Consider the following 15,596-nt stretch of genomic DNA (forward strand, 5'->3'; position numbering starts at 1 on the left):
CCCCCCCGCCCCGCGTCTAAGCGAGCTGGGCTACTACAGAGACCCAGCTCACTTGAACTGAAACTGGAAAAGGGTGCTTGTAGAAGTTACTCTTGAGTTAAATTCCTGGCAGAAGAAAAGCTACAATTAAGTCAGGATGTAGTACATTTAAGTTGTTAAACTGTGTGCAGCTTAATGGTCTCAAGAGTTTGGCAGCAGGTGCTTAAAATACAGTTCCAGAGTTCATAGCAGAACGACGGTGATGTCAGGTCCCTACTGTCAGGCCTAGTTCTGAGCTAAATCTTGTGTAGAAATTGTTCCTATTCAATTTTGCTATTTTTTACACAGCAGCAAAATGCTTTGGTGTGAAATGAAGAATAAAATACAGGAGTGTAATGAGAGACAGCTAAAGAATAATGTTTTGCTGCTTCTGATGTTGAGTGACTATTGGTATCAGAAGAAACTGGAGTAAATTTGAGGAGAATCTGTAATGAATCTTTAATTGTTGGCATTCGTCTTAATGGGTATTTAAATTCAGCCTTGAGGAACAGGGAGGAAGAGGAGCGGCAAATGGCTTATCCAGATGAATATACAAGGCTAAAAGTAAGGTTGCCAAAAGAAGAAATGACAGCATACACTTTCAGAATAGTAATTTTACCAGTTTGAGTTTAATTTCCTGTAGTTGCTAGCCACATTGAGAAGTGTGAAAGCTGTAGTAATGTCTAAAAAGCACAGTCTTGAAGTAAAAGGTTTGGTAGTTACGTCACGTTCCTCAGTCAGCTGGTGTTTTGGCTTACTAGTACATGTCTGGCTTGCATTAAACAGGAGAAAGTTAAACATGGCCTTTGCTGGAAATAAAACTGACCGTAAGAGTAAAATGTGAAAATAAGGTGCTGTTCTGAATTGTTTCAAATGGTGTGTCTGAATCTTTGAATAGATGAACAGGGACTGACATATTTCAGGTATTTCTTTTTAAGATAATCTGTAAAATGCTAGAAATGCAGTTATGAAACTGATGAAAATAGGTTTTTGTTCACAAACAGTCTGAAAGATTGGAAAAGAAAAATACTTCAAAGGATTATAGTATTGTTTTGAACAATAAATGTTTCTTATATTCAAGGCTTAAAATGTTTGTTGGCAAGGTGACAAAGCTGATGCTTCTGTAAATCAGTGACAGAAGGCAAGATAAACTTAACTCAACATGTCAGCTGTGTATAATGTGGTTTTGATGACATTCAGATGCAAACAGTATGCTATTTAGTATACTGAAGTGTAATAAACTGAAGTGAACAGAAGAGTCTGAGAGACTGCATTCCAGAAGGTGCAGAAGGCAACTTCTTTCAAGTGCAAGACTTAGCAACTGCATTTGTGTTTATGTACTTCGCTTGGCCTCGGGTTAACATGATGTTGTGCCTTTTTTCTTTTTGTAGGCTAGCTTCTCTGAAAGACCAAATGGCCCCTCGTCTGATTTCAGTCCAAGTGTAGGCTCATTCGGTATGTGAAAGACACTTTTGATTTTACTGACATTTGGGGGAGTTGATCCCTTGAGTTTAGGAGATTAAAGAAAGCCACAATATTATCATTGTGATATTTTCATGTGCCCCCCATGGAGCAAGCAACATCAAATTATACGGGTAACATAACGAGTAGACTTCCCTTTTCACCCTCAACCCTTATTTATTTACTGCAGTTACGTGTTGAATACAGCATATAACTTCTAATGAGAGTCAATAGGTGTTACCTCACAAGCATTTCTAAATGAACAGTATTGAAAATAAGTAAGTGTTATATGCAATGTTGAGCAGTTTTAGCGAGGTCCTGTCTGACAGTTGTGTTGAAAACAAGAAAAGGTCAGATGAAGTTGTTGAACAGAAACTTAGATCCATTTTAAAAAAACCCAACAGAAATCACAAGACAAAACATTGATGTTTGTATCAAGTTTCTGTAAAGCAGTCTTGGTTTAATGAAGATGATGCCTTTATAACAGGAGTTTGAGATACAGAAGTTAGAAGAGGCTTAGTTACAGAAGATAAAAGTTTTAAATATGCTAAGCCAGGTTTGCTCCTGAAGGCAGTCTGCCCCAGGCTTTGCTTTGTGTGACTCTACGATAGTCAGATCAGGAAACAGGTTTTGCTTAGAACTGACAGTCTGTGGGATAAGGCAATCGGGGTGTTCTCACTGTAGTCTCTGAACTTAAGAATGGTCTTTAAAACTGCTTGAAGATATTTTAACTTTAGTGAAATTCAGTCTGAGGAAAACATTTTGAGCTTACATCATTTAGTTGATCCAACTGTGGAAGAACAACTTAAACTTTATTTTAACAAATTGTGGTTAGCACAAATTGTGTTGATATCATAGAATCATAGAACAGCTCAGGTTGGAAGGGACCTTGAAAGATAATCTGGTCCAACCTTTCATGGTCAAGGAAGCCTGGATGAGATTATGTAGCACCCTGTCCAATCCCATCTCGAAAATCTCCAGTGATGGGGACTCCACCATGTCCTGGGGAGGTTGTTCCAGTGAATGACTGTTCTCATGGTAAAAAATTTCTTTCTTCTATTGAGATGAAACCTCTCCTAGTGCAACTTGTACCTGTTGCCCTTTGTCTTCTACATGTGGTTCTTTGTGAAGAGAGAGCCTCTGCCCTCTTCGAGTACTGGAATACTGTGATGCAGTCCTCCCTGAGCCTTCTGTTAGGTTTATAACTGCTCATGTGTTTATGAGTAGTTAGAACATGGCAGTATGTTTATTGCTGATGTATCTCTCCCATGCCTTTTAGTGTATAGCTGAAAGGCAGACTTATTTTCTCCAATTCTTTGTCCCCAAGATGTTGGGAAATTAGGAAGGGCTGGAACCAGATACCACTTGTGCTACTTGAATTCCTCTGACTTTGTACTGGTGCCTGGAGCTGTTCCTCCCCAGGTGCAGGATTTTGCATTTCTCTTTGCTGAACTTCAAGATTCTTGCCTGCCCATGTCTCTAGCATGTTTTGAGTTTCCTCTGAGTGAAACACAGCTCTGTGTTATGTCCCGGTTTTGTATGTCTGCAAACTTGCTGCGGGTGCATTGTGTCCCATTTTCCGGGTCATGAATGGAAGATGATAAACTGCGTTGGCCCCAGTATCAATCAGTGGAGTACTCTGCTAGTGATTGGCCTCCTGCTGGAGTTTGCGCTGCTGATCACAACCCTTGAAGCCCAGTGTTTCAGCCTACTTTTGAGTCCTCCTCACTGTCCAGTTACGTAGGCTGTACTTCAGTGGTTTGTATATGAAGATGTTAGGGAAGACAGTGTCAAAAGCCTTACTTTCTTGTTGTTTTCCTTTTCCAGGTGCTGTTGAAAGACCTAACAGAAATCAGCATATGCAGGATCATTTTGCAGGGTATTCTAGGAGTAGAGGTAGGATTGCATGGTTAAAATTTGTAGTTTTGGGGGTAATTAAGCCTTCCTTTTGGACAAAACATTTAGAACGGAGGACCTTGCAACTGGTGTATGAGTAGATTCTGGAAACTCAAATTTTACTGTGTTGGTATCAGTACCGTTGCTGAGTGGTGCTATTCCGTATGAAAAACAGTAGTTACACCTGTCCTAAGCTTTGTAATTTTAATTCACTTTCTTTGTCTTATAAAAGGACACCTTTGTCATGTGGTGTTTTTTTTTGTTGAGTGGGATGTAGGCTGCAGACCTGAGGTCCCTTTCAGCCTGAATGATTCTGTAATTTTACTGTTGAGTTAAAAAAAAAAAACAAACTGAAACAACAAAAAAAAAAACCCCAAACCCACCCAAAACCAAAAGCCTACCCTGAAGTCAAAGATAGTTTTGAATGTTAGGTTGATTCTTTTTTCTAATTACAGATACAGATGAATGTCTGAACAGACAGTGTCAACCAGTGAGTAGATTTGGTAGCAGAAGGAATTCTGCAAACAGAGGTAACTTTCTAGAGTGTCTGTAATTCTAGTGGCTAGTCGTATTTGTTACATTAAATTTTCCCTATTCGGGTATTCAGTTTTGTTGTATCAGAGCCAAATAAGTATTTATGACTTAGAGAGTGATACCAGTCCTTATTTCTGCATAATTATAGGCACTCAGTATCATCCCTTAGTTTTGACTGCACAACATAAAATACCCCACTGTATTTGCCAGGGGGCAGGACTCTGCATTTAAAATCCATGTTTTGTTTACCTCTTGCTTTAATTTCATTCTCCCTGGAGAGGGCTATTTTTCTGATAATTTTGTTGAGTCATAACGTAGTTTAAAAGGCAACTGAATATTAGTATTCACATATATGCCATGTGAGGGAGTATACCACTGCTTTTCTGTGGAAGACCTAAAAGCTTGCTTTCTTTAGTATCCATAAAGCAATATTTAATCCCTGTCCTCTTCCTGCTTATAATGGTGAGTGCCACTCTTGTATGCAGTGCACATTGAAAGAGGTTAGTAATTGGCAGTTTGGCAGTACTGCCGCGTATTGCCGCGTATACTTCCACCAGGTACTATTGGAAGCACATAGGGCAGTGGAAGCCACTATCATGTAGCATCTGTCTAGATAGTTCTGTGTCTCTAAGTGGGACTGCTTATGAAACAAGGAAGATGGAAAATCTAGTCCTGGTTTGGGCATGTTTAGCAAAGGTTCTGACCTGCAGAACAGTTGTGGATCCACTTGAAGTTGTTATGTTTATTCTTTTAATAAATTCTACACCATTTCTGCATCACTTGCATTGGTGCGCGTTATGGTAGGGGAATGTTAGACTTGTTTGACTAAGCAGGCAGCAACATTTGGGTGGTGCTGTGGAGTGATGACGAACAGTTCTGCTGTAGCCTCTCTGGCAATTGCGAAGTAATTTGCAAGCTGTATTTAAGGTTATGTTGGATGTTTGTATTCTAGACTATCTTTTGCATGTGAGTCTTTAAGACTAATTTTTTTTTAATTTGGAAAAACTCAAATGACACATAAATTGGTATGCACCAAGCATTGATGGAGAAGGAGCTACAGGTGCTGTGGTAGGGGAACTTCTTGGTCTCATTTAGCAGAAGATGCTCTTTGTCATCACAAGATGATAGACCAGGTGTTCAGTTGAAGAATGAAGACTAAGGAGTAAATCACGATATAAGTTGACTGCTTGGATCTTAGACAAGACCTAAAACTGTCCAATCTAAAACAAGAAAGACCTTGTTTATGCATGTGGCTGTTTACTTCCTCTCCCACCCCATGAGGAGGGTGACTAGGGAAAGGGATTAGAAATAACCCCTAAAACACTAAATACTTGGCAGTGCCTATCCCAAGCAACTGAATAAGCAATTCTGTGTAATAAAAAAATAGAAATTGATAGATCTGAAAGGCAGGTTTTCAAATCCTCACTCCCTAGGAGGCAGCAGTTGCAATACTACCTCACTCTATAATACTGGTTGTGAAAACTGAGAACGTACAAATGCTCTCAGTTGTCCTGTGACTGAACCAGAGGACTGAGCTGATCTGCATCATAACAGAAGAGTTTAAAGTTAGTAGCTTATATAGTGTATACGCGTGTAAAGTCAAATACTTCAAGACTTAATGTTTGATTTACTTCTTGCAGGAAGCAATACTACAGGAGAGCAGTAGACTCTTCTCATTACACTTCTCGGCAAAAAATATTTCTTCTCTTCATTTTTTCATATGTTTAGGCAAATGGCTTAGTTCTATTGTACTTTTTATCTGAATTGATAAAATAAGGACTGTAAAGAATAATTGCCAAATAAAAGGCGCTTGATCTGCACATGAAAAATTGGGCAAACTAAGTTGTTGTGTGTTGTACTGCAGGTTTTCAAGAAAGGAACATTGTAGAAGATTCTAGTACACAAAATAGAGGTTTTAAAGGATTTCCTGGTGGCTTTGGACGAAGTGAGAGTAAGTTTTTTATATTGACTGGTTTGTGTGGGAACAACATACATTTGGTCATTTTTTCTGGATTTGCTTGCTCCCTAAAAACTACAGGTGTAAAAGTGAAAGCTGTTCTTCAGCCGTGTTGTGGAGCATGGATGGCGTCTTTGAAAAATAGCATCACTGGGAATAATACCGCATAGTTTGAAGTTACAAAGAATCTGTTGGGGCTGTTGCACTGTGGAGTTTTTGGAGTAAATAGAATTAGCTTTAAGTGTAGTATTTCATTATACTCCTTTTAGACGCTATATCCACTACACTGTGTATTACTTACAGGTGTTAAAGATGAGCAAAGAGACAGACCTCAGTCTGGCATTTTTCTTGGCTCTAGAGGAAGAGGAGTATTTGGAGGTCATGCAGGTGAGACTTTTTACTAGGGTGGTGAACCTTTCAGATTTCCTCATTGCTGATTTGTGGCAATGCAATACCTTCTTAGCTTTGCTAAATGCTATCACTGTGATTGTTCTTCCTGCCTGAATTAAGAACCTACTGCAAATGTTAGATAGCTTGCTTGCATGCCCACACAAGACATGTTTGTAACTTGGATAAATTTTAGTAATTGGATTTTCAAAGCTGTTGTCTTCTGTAATTTTTTTCTTGGTCCTACTGCTGCTGGGTCAGTTAATGCACAGTGAAGCAGAGGTGCTAATGCCAAAACTCAAAGCAAGCCTTTAAGAACTTGCTCAGTTTTGAAATAGTCACTGTAGACTTTTTCTACCCCCTCTATAAAGGGAAGTATTATTTTAGGTTTGTCCAGGCTGACAAGTAAGGTTTGTAACTCTGAGAGGCCAGCTCTTCCTGATGACTTTATTCTAATGTTGGGTTTTTTTGTTTTCCTCAGAGGATTTTTCCCTCGTGGTTCTATCTTCCTTTGCCATGGATGCTACTGTAACTTGTAACCTATGTGTTGTGCTACCTAGATCATAGTAACCTATCACTCACAAAAGTTCCGTAATTCAAATTAGAAATACCATGGGTAGTGGATGGCTGATATTCTCAATGCAAGAACACTTTGTGTGATATGATAAAAGAATTTTTCACTGTAGAAAAGATAAGGTGATTAGTATGCGTTTTCAGAAGTGCTTCTTAATATCCAAAGAACAATTCATTTGCCTCTATTTGACTTAGTTCAAATTAAATTTTTCAGATTTTTAGTTCAAATAATGATTTTAGCAACTTAAGTGTTTACGGAGGCAACATGTTAATACTCGTAGTGGACATAACTGCATCCTTAACACAGGATCGTGATTCCTTACTTTTTCATGACCATTGTAAAAAGTATTAATACGTAAAGACTGCTATGGATATTGGTAGGCAACAGTTGCCCTAGTCTGTATAGAGGTTCATGTGGAAAGATAACTCTTCATAAAGAGTAGTTTTTTGCATGGGAATTATGTCCTTTTGTAGTAAAAGAACGTGTCTGGATCTAGAGAAGGAACAGAGCAAGCACTGCTAGGCTGTTGTGTTGCCTCCATCTCTGAATAGCGGTCATGTCACTCTAGTAGAGTTTGTAGAGGTAATGAAGGTAGGGCTGTGCTGGCTTTTCTTAGAACAGTTATGCTTTTTGCAATTGGAGATACTGTGTGAGCATATTATATCTTCTGATGGAAAAATAAGTATTTAAAAGTGATTACACACACTGTATGTTGTGTCTTTGCTTGGATTCTCTGTCACCATTTCGACGAAGCTGTGATTTTACAGAGTTGCTTAAAAGCATTGCTGCTGAACAGAGCGTTCCTGATCCAAGTCACAGTACTGGCTGCCTCTTTAGAACTGGTATTTATGTTTAGAGTTAATAATTCGATCTTGTTGAGAATGAGCAATTGGATTAATATGCTGCCCTGATGCTATTCTTTTGTGCTTGCACTGCTGCTGTGAGGAAGAATGCAGATGAGGGAGGGTGAAGGATTGCAGTGTCACTGTACTTCTGTGGTACTGGTCTTAAAATTGCCAATCTCACAGTATGATTTTTATGACTGGCTTGAGCTGCACATTTGAGTAGAGACCCTATTAACAGCTTTTGTTGTTGTGTTTTCCTCTTCCCTTAGTTTTGTGTGCCTTATCTAGATTTCTAGCCTTCTTCCTTTTCCAGAGGGGCCTTATCTTAAACGGGTTTTTTTACCCTTCTTTGAAATCAGCAACATAACTTCCTGCACAGAGTAGCTAGAGACTACCACTTAGGTTTAAGGCTTTTTCTGTTTTGTGTATAGTAAGAGTAATGACTTAAACAGATTCTGGAAATGCTGCTGTTAATAGCTCAGTCTTAATACAGTTTTTTACATATGTAAAACATGGTACTTCCTCACTCTTAGGAATAAATGTCTTTATTTTTCAAGTGATAATGAAAGCAACACACCACAATACGTGGATGTCAAGGTCAGAACTTTCATGGAGTGGGTGTTATAGATCTCACAATATTTTGTTTATCAGTTTTAGGGGAAAAACCTCACTTAAGAGGTAACAAAACAAGGTTATAAAACTGACATTTCTGTGGCATTACAATTTCTTGTTATAGATGCTTTTTTGCTCATGATTCATCTCAAGTGAATATAGACAACTATATTTGCCCATGCAAAGCATATACTGGGTTTAGGTGAGATCATTCCTCTTGGTTGTCTTTAAATACAACTTGCTTTATCTAGACATCTTGTGATAGCCATCTCATAATCTGGGATGATTGCATTTCACTTGATAAGTGACTTACTACGAGTCAAGTAAGGACCAGATCTGGTTTGTGAACTCCCTCAGCAAGATGCTGGATTTAATTCCTTCATAATGTTACTGCAAGGTCCTGCTAAGCTCAGTGTTCTGACATCCTCTCTTTCTGCCCTTTAAAACACAAATATGGGGCCTTTGTCTTCTGGCTTTTTGTAACTAAGCTTTCATTGCTTACCTAAATATTTCCACTCATTCTACCAACCATATCAGGACCCACTGCTGAGTTTTCTAAGTGCCTCTAGGAATTTTTCATTAAGGTTCTTATTTAGATTTTTTTCTCAAGTGAGCTTTTTTCCTTAAAATCAATTGACTTTGGAATGCTTTCTTTAACAGCAACTTACAAAGAATGCAATGAAGAAATAGGTTCTGAAAGAGGTAAGTAGCTTCTTCACAAATAACATGCAATTTTAATTCGCTGTTAACTCAAGGAACATTCTCTTCCTTAAGTTGCTGGAAGTAATTGGGTAAAAAAGAAGGCAGTGGTATGGGTAAATGCGTAACCATCTCAAAACTGTTCATGCAACATGAGTTGCCAAGCAAATACTGTTAAACTTCGTATGTTTAAACTTTGTTCATCTTTAAATTGCTGGACAACAGTGGTTGTTGCCACCTAAATAAAGACTAACTTTTTGGAATGGAGTGCTGTAGAATTCCTCTGTTGCTGGCTGTTTCTTCTTTCTAATGGTAAAGCTTATCTACTTGAGACACAAGTGTTAGAGAACTTAATTGGCAAAGTGAGGGCATCTGAGTGATGATAGTCATTAAAGCAAACCACAAAGGAACAGTAGATTGTCAGTTTCAGATGCAGTTTCAAATAGCATCTGGGATGCTATTTCTAGAAAACAGGCTTGATGTGTTTTACTGAGTGCAAGTTAATAAATAGAATTTTGTGATTTGTATGTGCAGGAGATCAGGTTGAAATGCATGATGAATAATGACTTTCTGACATGTTGAAAGTGTCAATTGGGACAACCTATTAGAATGTTTACTTACATGCAGTGTTTTTTGCAAATGACTTTAGCCTTATTTTGCCTTTCTCTTACTCTTGAAATGCAAAAAGGCAAATAGTAAACTCCTGACTTTTGTATGAATAATTTTGGTTCCTGATCCTTCCTCATTTGAGGTTCCTGTGAAATGGCTTTACTACTGCTAACCTTTCAGTGAGCATCAAATAATTAATTTTATACCTCTGAGTTTATTAGCTTGAAAAATACTTTAAGGAATACAGAACTATAAATGTACTGCCATGAACAGATTAGTTTTATCCTTGTGTATTAATAAATGCATTGTATTGAATAGGATAATTTATAGTGTAGTGAGGTTTTGTGGTAAATTGGTTTTTGCATGGTGGTAAAGTAGAGCCTGATTTAATTTTTCTGAGTAGCTCTTCAAAGTAAGGTCCTTGAGCAAATGTGAAACAAGAATGCTTTACAAAAGTCTGACTTTATTTGTAAGTGAGTTTTAGGTCTAATAGTATAAAACTAAGTTCTAATACAATTCATTTATGAAATTTCCTGCCTTCCTGGAACGCGGAGAGAAGTCTGAATGACATCTCACTGAACTTAACTTCAGTATCTCCATACTTAAAATAGCTTTCATTTAAGTTTTCTTTATTTTCATGAGTGGTTCACTTTATATTGTTCACTCTAGTGGTTGTGTTCTTAAGGTCCAAAGGTGACTTATGTGCCCCCTCCTCCACCTGATGATGAACAAGCCATCTTTGCACGTTATCAAACAGGAATTAATTTTGACAAGTATGATGAAAATGTTGTCGAAGTGTCAGGACTTGACCCTCCAGCACCATTACTGGTTAGTGAACTCATTCATCTAATGGTTTATGTTGAGCATGATTCTGCAAGGATGTATACTGAGTCTAATATTCACTGCTAATGAAAGTATTAATAAAGATTTTAAATCTTGCAGACGGTACTATGTTGGAAGGAGATGCTCCCCATTTGAAAGATATAAATCTGAACTTAAAATTACATTGACAAATTACAGAAATGGCCCAGAGAAGGTAATACTGGATGGACAGGAAATACAGTCCTTAAATTGCAGAAAAATACCGGTTTAGATCTTTAAAGAGGTCTTTGCAGCAGTTTCTGGGAAGGCTGGTAGAGTCGTTGTGTTGAAGTCTGTTACTGGGGGATCTTTAACGATGTAAATGAACACCTGTCAGAAAAATTTTCAGTTGGTCCAAGAGGTGTTTTCTGAAGTAATTTCTAGCCCTGTTTCCTGTGGCTGCTGTTTATTATTTAAAAGTAATATATAACTTTGCTTCTACTCCATACCAGGTGGCTAGTGTTTAAAAAAAAAAACCTCTTTTTAGGGGAGAAGAATGAGGAAGAAGGGTGGAGGGGGTAGTAGCACCTCTGTTGAAAGAGAAGATGCAGAGTTTTTTTCCCCATCCATCTTCTGAAAGGTTTTCTCACTGACGTTAAACTCATCTTGTCATGTATGGTGCTTTTTGGTTCTGGATAGGGATGTTGCTTTAGCTCCCCTTACTAGTTTTAGCACAGGGACTAAGTGTGTATCTCGTATGTGAAATGAAACTCAAGAGTTTTAGTTTGTTTTCATAGCATGCCATGATGTGAGTTCACCTGCTTGAATACAGATGTATGGCTTCTGAGCAGTTTTCTCTCAAAGCTAATAAGACCAGCTGAAGGCCTTCACTGTCCTACAAACAACTGTACTTGAATGGCATTAGCAGGTTGAAGAAACCTTTGGGGCTTTTACCTGTAGGAACCTTGGCAATCTAGATGACTGGTGAGACCCCCTCAAAAGTTAATGCTTTTTAGTGTTTGGATGTCTGTATCCTATGGTAAGCATCTCAGTTTTTAAAATTTAACTTCTGTGGTTAATGATTTTTCCTCTTACAGGCTTTTGAAGAAGCTAACCTCTGTCAGACTTTAAACATGAACATTGCTAAAGCTGGATACTCTAAACTTACTCCAGTGCAAAAGTACAGCATTCCTATTATACTGGCAGGACGGGATTTAATGGCATGTGCCCAGACAGGATCGGGAAAAACTGTAAGCATTTTGTGTAATATTCATACTACTGGACGTGTGTGACCTTCAACTTTTAGGTGGATGCCTCAGTCTTCCACGTGCCAAGTGCTTCACAGCTTGTTGTTCAATGATTTGACTTGCACTGCAATGGCAGGTGTAGTATTAAGCACAAATGATGTTGGGTGGGTTGTCGCATTTTTGGGCTGAATTTCGTTTTAATTTAAGAACTAGTGTCTTGATACAGCAGCCCAGTCTTCAGGACTACAGATACAGATTCAGAAGTATAGGCAGTCACAGAAACTGCTGATGAGAAAAAACCTCAGCAGTTGAAAGTTAGGGTTTCTTTCTGTGTTGAGGGTATTGTCTTGGGGTTTTTTTTTTGTGTTGGTATGTGTGTTTTGTTTTGTGTGGTTTTTACTTTTGTTTTTGTTTTTGTTTTTTAAACTTACACCAGATTGTAACAGTGTGGTGTGCTGGTTTGTCACCCTTAGTTGGATCAAGTCTGATCTGCATCAGGCTCAGGTGATTCAGTATTAATCATGGAACAGTGTTGAGAGTTGATATTAAGTTGACAGTTGTCTCAACTTGTTAAACTGTCTGATGTACCCAAATCTAACTACTAATAGCTCTGTATGAGAATATTTGGATATTTACAGCTTTTTGTTGTTCAGTATAGTGTGGAATTCTAGCTTTGTTGTTACATAGCTTATTAGTTACTTGTTTTGAAAAACCTCTTCTGTTTGCAGGGGGGGAAATATCCAAAGCTTATGCTAAAAGTATTCTGAATGCTTTTGGGACTGCTGTACAGATTTTATTTTGGGGGTAACTAGTCTTATGAAGTAGGGGTGCTCGTGCAGCTGTATTGCAAACTGATCTGCTTTGTAGTAGTCTGGAGTATGGTGATACATGGTTACCTTACAAATCTACTGAAGCTAATAATGCAAAGCTTGTAACTAAATGTTAAGGAGGGGTTTTGATCCTGGGGTACATAATTATCAATGTATGTCAGCATGATGTGTGAAACTGCCTGGAGAACCCAGAAGTTAGCTAGTGCATGACAGTGTTCCTGCATTATTAGGCTTTTAAGGTCCAGAGAGATATTTTCATGCTTCTTAAACGAGGAGAAATAAGCTTAAATATTCTGTGGTGCGTTCAGGTTAATCCTTTTGCAGTCTGATTTCCTTGAAGTTGATAGTGTGCTGTATCATTGTAGCTTTAAGATTGATACATAGCTTCTAGTGTGACTGATGAAAGCTTTAAGGCTAAACAGCATAAATACTGATGCTTTTTTTAGGCAGCTTTTCTTCTACCAATTGTGGCCCACATGATGAGAGATGGCGTAACTGCCAGTAGTTTTAAAGAGCAGCAAGAACCGGAATGTATTATTGTTGCCCCAACTAGAGAACTGATAAATCAGATCTTCCTAGAAGCAAGGAAATTTGTGTATGGGTAAGCTTTTGCACTGTTACCTGGTATTGATTATTACTTTGAATGAACAGCGCTTTATTTTTTTCATGAATACTTTCAAAAATTTTTCTGTGCCAATCGAATGACTACAAACACTTGAATTTAGATGGTGATACTGGCTAGCAGGTTTCTTATTATATGGCTGGGGATTTAAACTCCTAATCTTCCTGATATTGGGGGTGGGGGAGGGGAGGTGGGGGCAGGGAGAGGCTTAGTCCAGCTTGAAGAGGAGGTAAGTACTAAACTTGTGTCACATCATCTTTACTGATGAGAAAAATGAAATTTCTTAAATGAAGTAACTTAAATTTAGCTTGCCTTATGTAATTTGTATTGGCTTTTATTTTCGTCTTGACAAAAATAGAGGTATGTGTTAGAGGGTTTTAGTTAACTTTCAGTGATGGTTTCTAATAACTCTGTACTTCCCAGTGTTTATGGTCTTGGACAGAAATTTCACAGTTCAAGTAACTCATTTAGCTCTGCTTCTTCAAAACAGAACAAAAGGTCTAAACTTGTCATTGAGCTCTTGGATGTTGCGTGAGAGTACATTTGTACTAGTTTGCCAGTCATCTTTCTGCTGCTAAGTGGTACGTTTCACCAGTGCACAGGAAGAGAATTAAATCTATTGTCTGTAATGGCTTGTTACTGTTAGGAGGTGGAATGGAGAACATCGTCAGTGCAAAATCTGGTGGGCTAAATTAAATTAGACTTGCCTTGTTCAAGTAAACTTATGCTTGGAGGCTGTCTCTGCCTTTGGGAAGTACCATCATGTTTGCATATTCCTTACTAAGCATGTTACTAAGAATAGCTTCTTAATCTCTAAAACTGTTCTGACTATGTAGCTAGTTCTATTAAGTATGCTATTTTAAACTAGGTACAGATTATTTCACAATAAAATAGCTTTCGAATTTAGAAAGATTCTGCTCCAGCTGCCCTGCAGTAAAAGCAAGATAACCTACATTTTGGGGGCAGTTATCAGGGTGTGAATCTGTTGCCGCTAAAGAATTGCATGCATATTGCTCAGTTCAGATTTATGATATTCTTAAGCTCTGTGGTTTAGTTCACAAATAGGAATATGAAATATGTATATTAATAGATAGTGGATAAATGTTGAAATGTTAGGAGTCCAACCTGTTTCTATTCTTGACTAAAGCTTTCTGAAAAGTTCCAATTAAACATGATAAAAATTTATCAGGTTTATCTGATTCATGGTTGCTGCATATGAAGCTGAATCAGTATCTTCAAGAATAGACAGTTTTAATTTGGGCATGAAAATATGCATTTTATGCATGTAAAAGCCTTAGCAGGAGGTTATAAAGATAAGCTTGTAAACTTCCTCTTAAGCTGCGTAAGGTAGTTCTTGCTCATAGAGGTGGTTTTCTACAAGAGGAGAATACCTGATGTAGCTCTAGTCAGTAGATCTAACCAAAAATCTAGTAGGAAGAGCACTAAGTAGTTTAGCGTTTGAATGGGTTTGCAGTCTAATGCTTGAGTGGCACACTGCATGGCCAGTGTGATTAGTTGCTTTACAAAGATCCACCTGTGTTTTTTTTTTTTTGCCCTGTCCTTTCAAGGTGTGGAAAGATTACTTCTGAAGCTCTAAAGGCGTATATTTGGTGGTTCTGCTTTTCTAAGTATGCTGTATAAAAGGGGACAATGTCTAACACCATTTTGGCTCTTACTGCCAGTAACTCTCAGTTGAAGGGAGAGGGGAGAATGCAGGTGAAATGAAGTGTTCTTTCCAAGTAAGCCACCTGTGCAGGCCTCTATTATGTAGTATGAATAGGAACTTTGAGCTTATGGTAAGTGAGTTTCTGGTATTGGGTCCTGCTTTTGGTTATAAGCTGTGCTGTATGGTGAAGGAATCGAACCACTCTAAGCGGAGATCGGTCACAAGTGGTGTCCCTCAGGGGTCCATGTTGGGACCGGTACTGTTTAACATCTTCATCAGTGACATAGACAGTGGGATCGAGTGCACCTGCAGCAAGTTTGCAGATGACACCAAGCTGAGTGGTGCGGTTGACATGCCTGAGGGACGAGATGCCATCCAGAGGGACCTGAACAAGCTTGAGAAGTGGGCCTGTGTGAACCTCATGAGGTTCACAAGGCCAAGTGCAAGGTCCTGCACATGGGTTGGGGCAACCCCTGGTATCAATACAGGCTGGGGGATGAAGGGATTGAGAGCAGCCCTGTCAAGAAGGACTTGGGCGTACGGGTGAACTAAAAGCTGGACATGAGCTGGCAATGTGCGCTCGCAGCCCAGAAGGCCAACCGTATCCTGGGCTGCATCAAAAGAAGCGTGGCCAGCAGGTCGAGGGAGATGATTCTGCCCCTCTGCTCTGCTCTGATGAGACCCCACCTGGAGTACTGCATCCAGCTCTGGAGTCTTCAGCTCAAGAAAGACATGGACCTGTTGGAGCGGGTCCAGAGGACGGCCACGAAAATGATCAGGGGGGTGGAACACCTCTCCTATGAAGAAAGGCTGAGAGAGTTGGGGTTGTTCAGCCTGG

General features: G+C 38.8%; 1 protein-coding gene across 1 annotated transcript in view; it reads left to right on the forward strand.

The window, feature by feature from the left end:
* Positions 1-517: 517 nt before the first annotated feature.
* Positions 518-15,596, forward strand: part of DDX4 (DEAD (Asp-Glu-Ala-Asp) box polypeptide 4) — a gene marked incomplete at both ends in the record, with an annotated part of 17,430 nt that continues 2,351 nt past the window's right edge. Inside the window, 10 exon segments of the mRNA XM_009578536.1 lie at positions 518-582; positions 1,410-1,473; positions 3,307-3,375; positions 3,831-3,905; positions 5,774-5,860; positions 6,170-6,253; positions 8,945-8,986; positions 10,278-10,420; positions 11,491-11,643; positions 12,917-13,071. Of these exon segments, the coding sequence (XP_009576831.1) occupies positions 518-582; positions 1,410-1,473; positions 3,307-3,375; positions 3,831-3,905; positions 5,774-5,860; positions 6,170-6,253; positions 8,945-8,986; positions 10,278-10,420; positions 11,491-11,643; positions 12,917-13,071 (937 nt within the window).

This window comes from Fulmarus glacialis, unplaced genomic scaffold (genome assembly GCF_000690835.1).
Source record: "Fulmarus glacialis isolate BGI_N327 unplaced genomic scaffold, ASM69083v1 scaffold38165, whole genome shotgun sequence".
NCBI lineage: Eukaryota > Metazoa > Chordata > Aves > Procellariiformes > Procellariidae > Fulmarus > Fulmarus glacialis.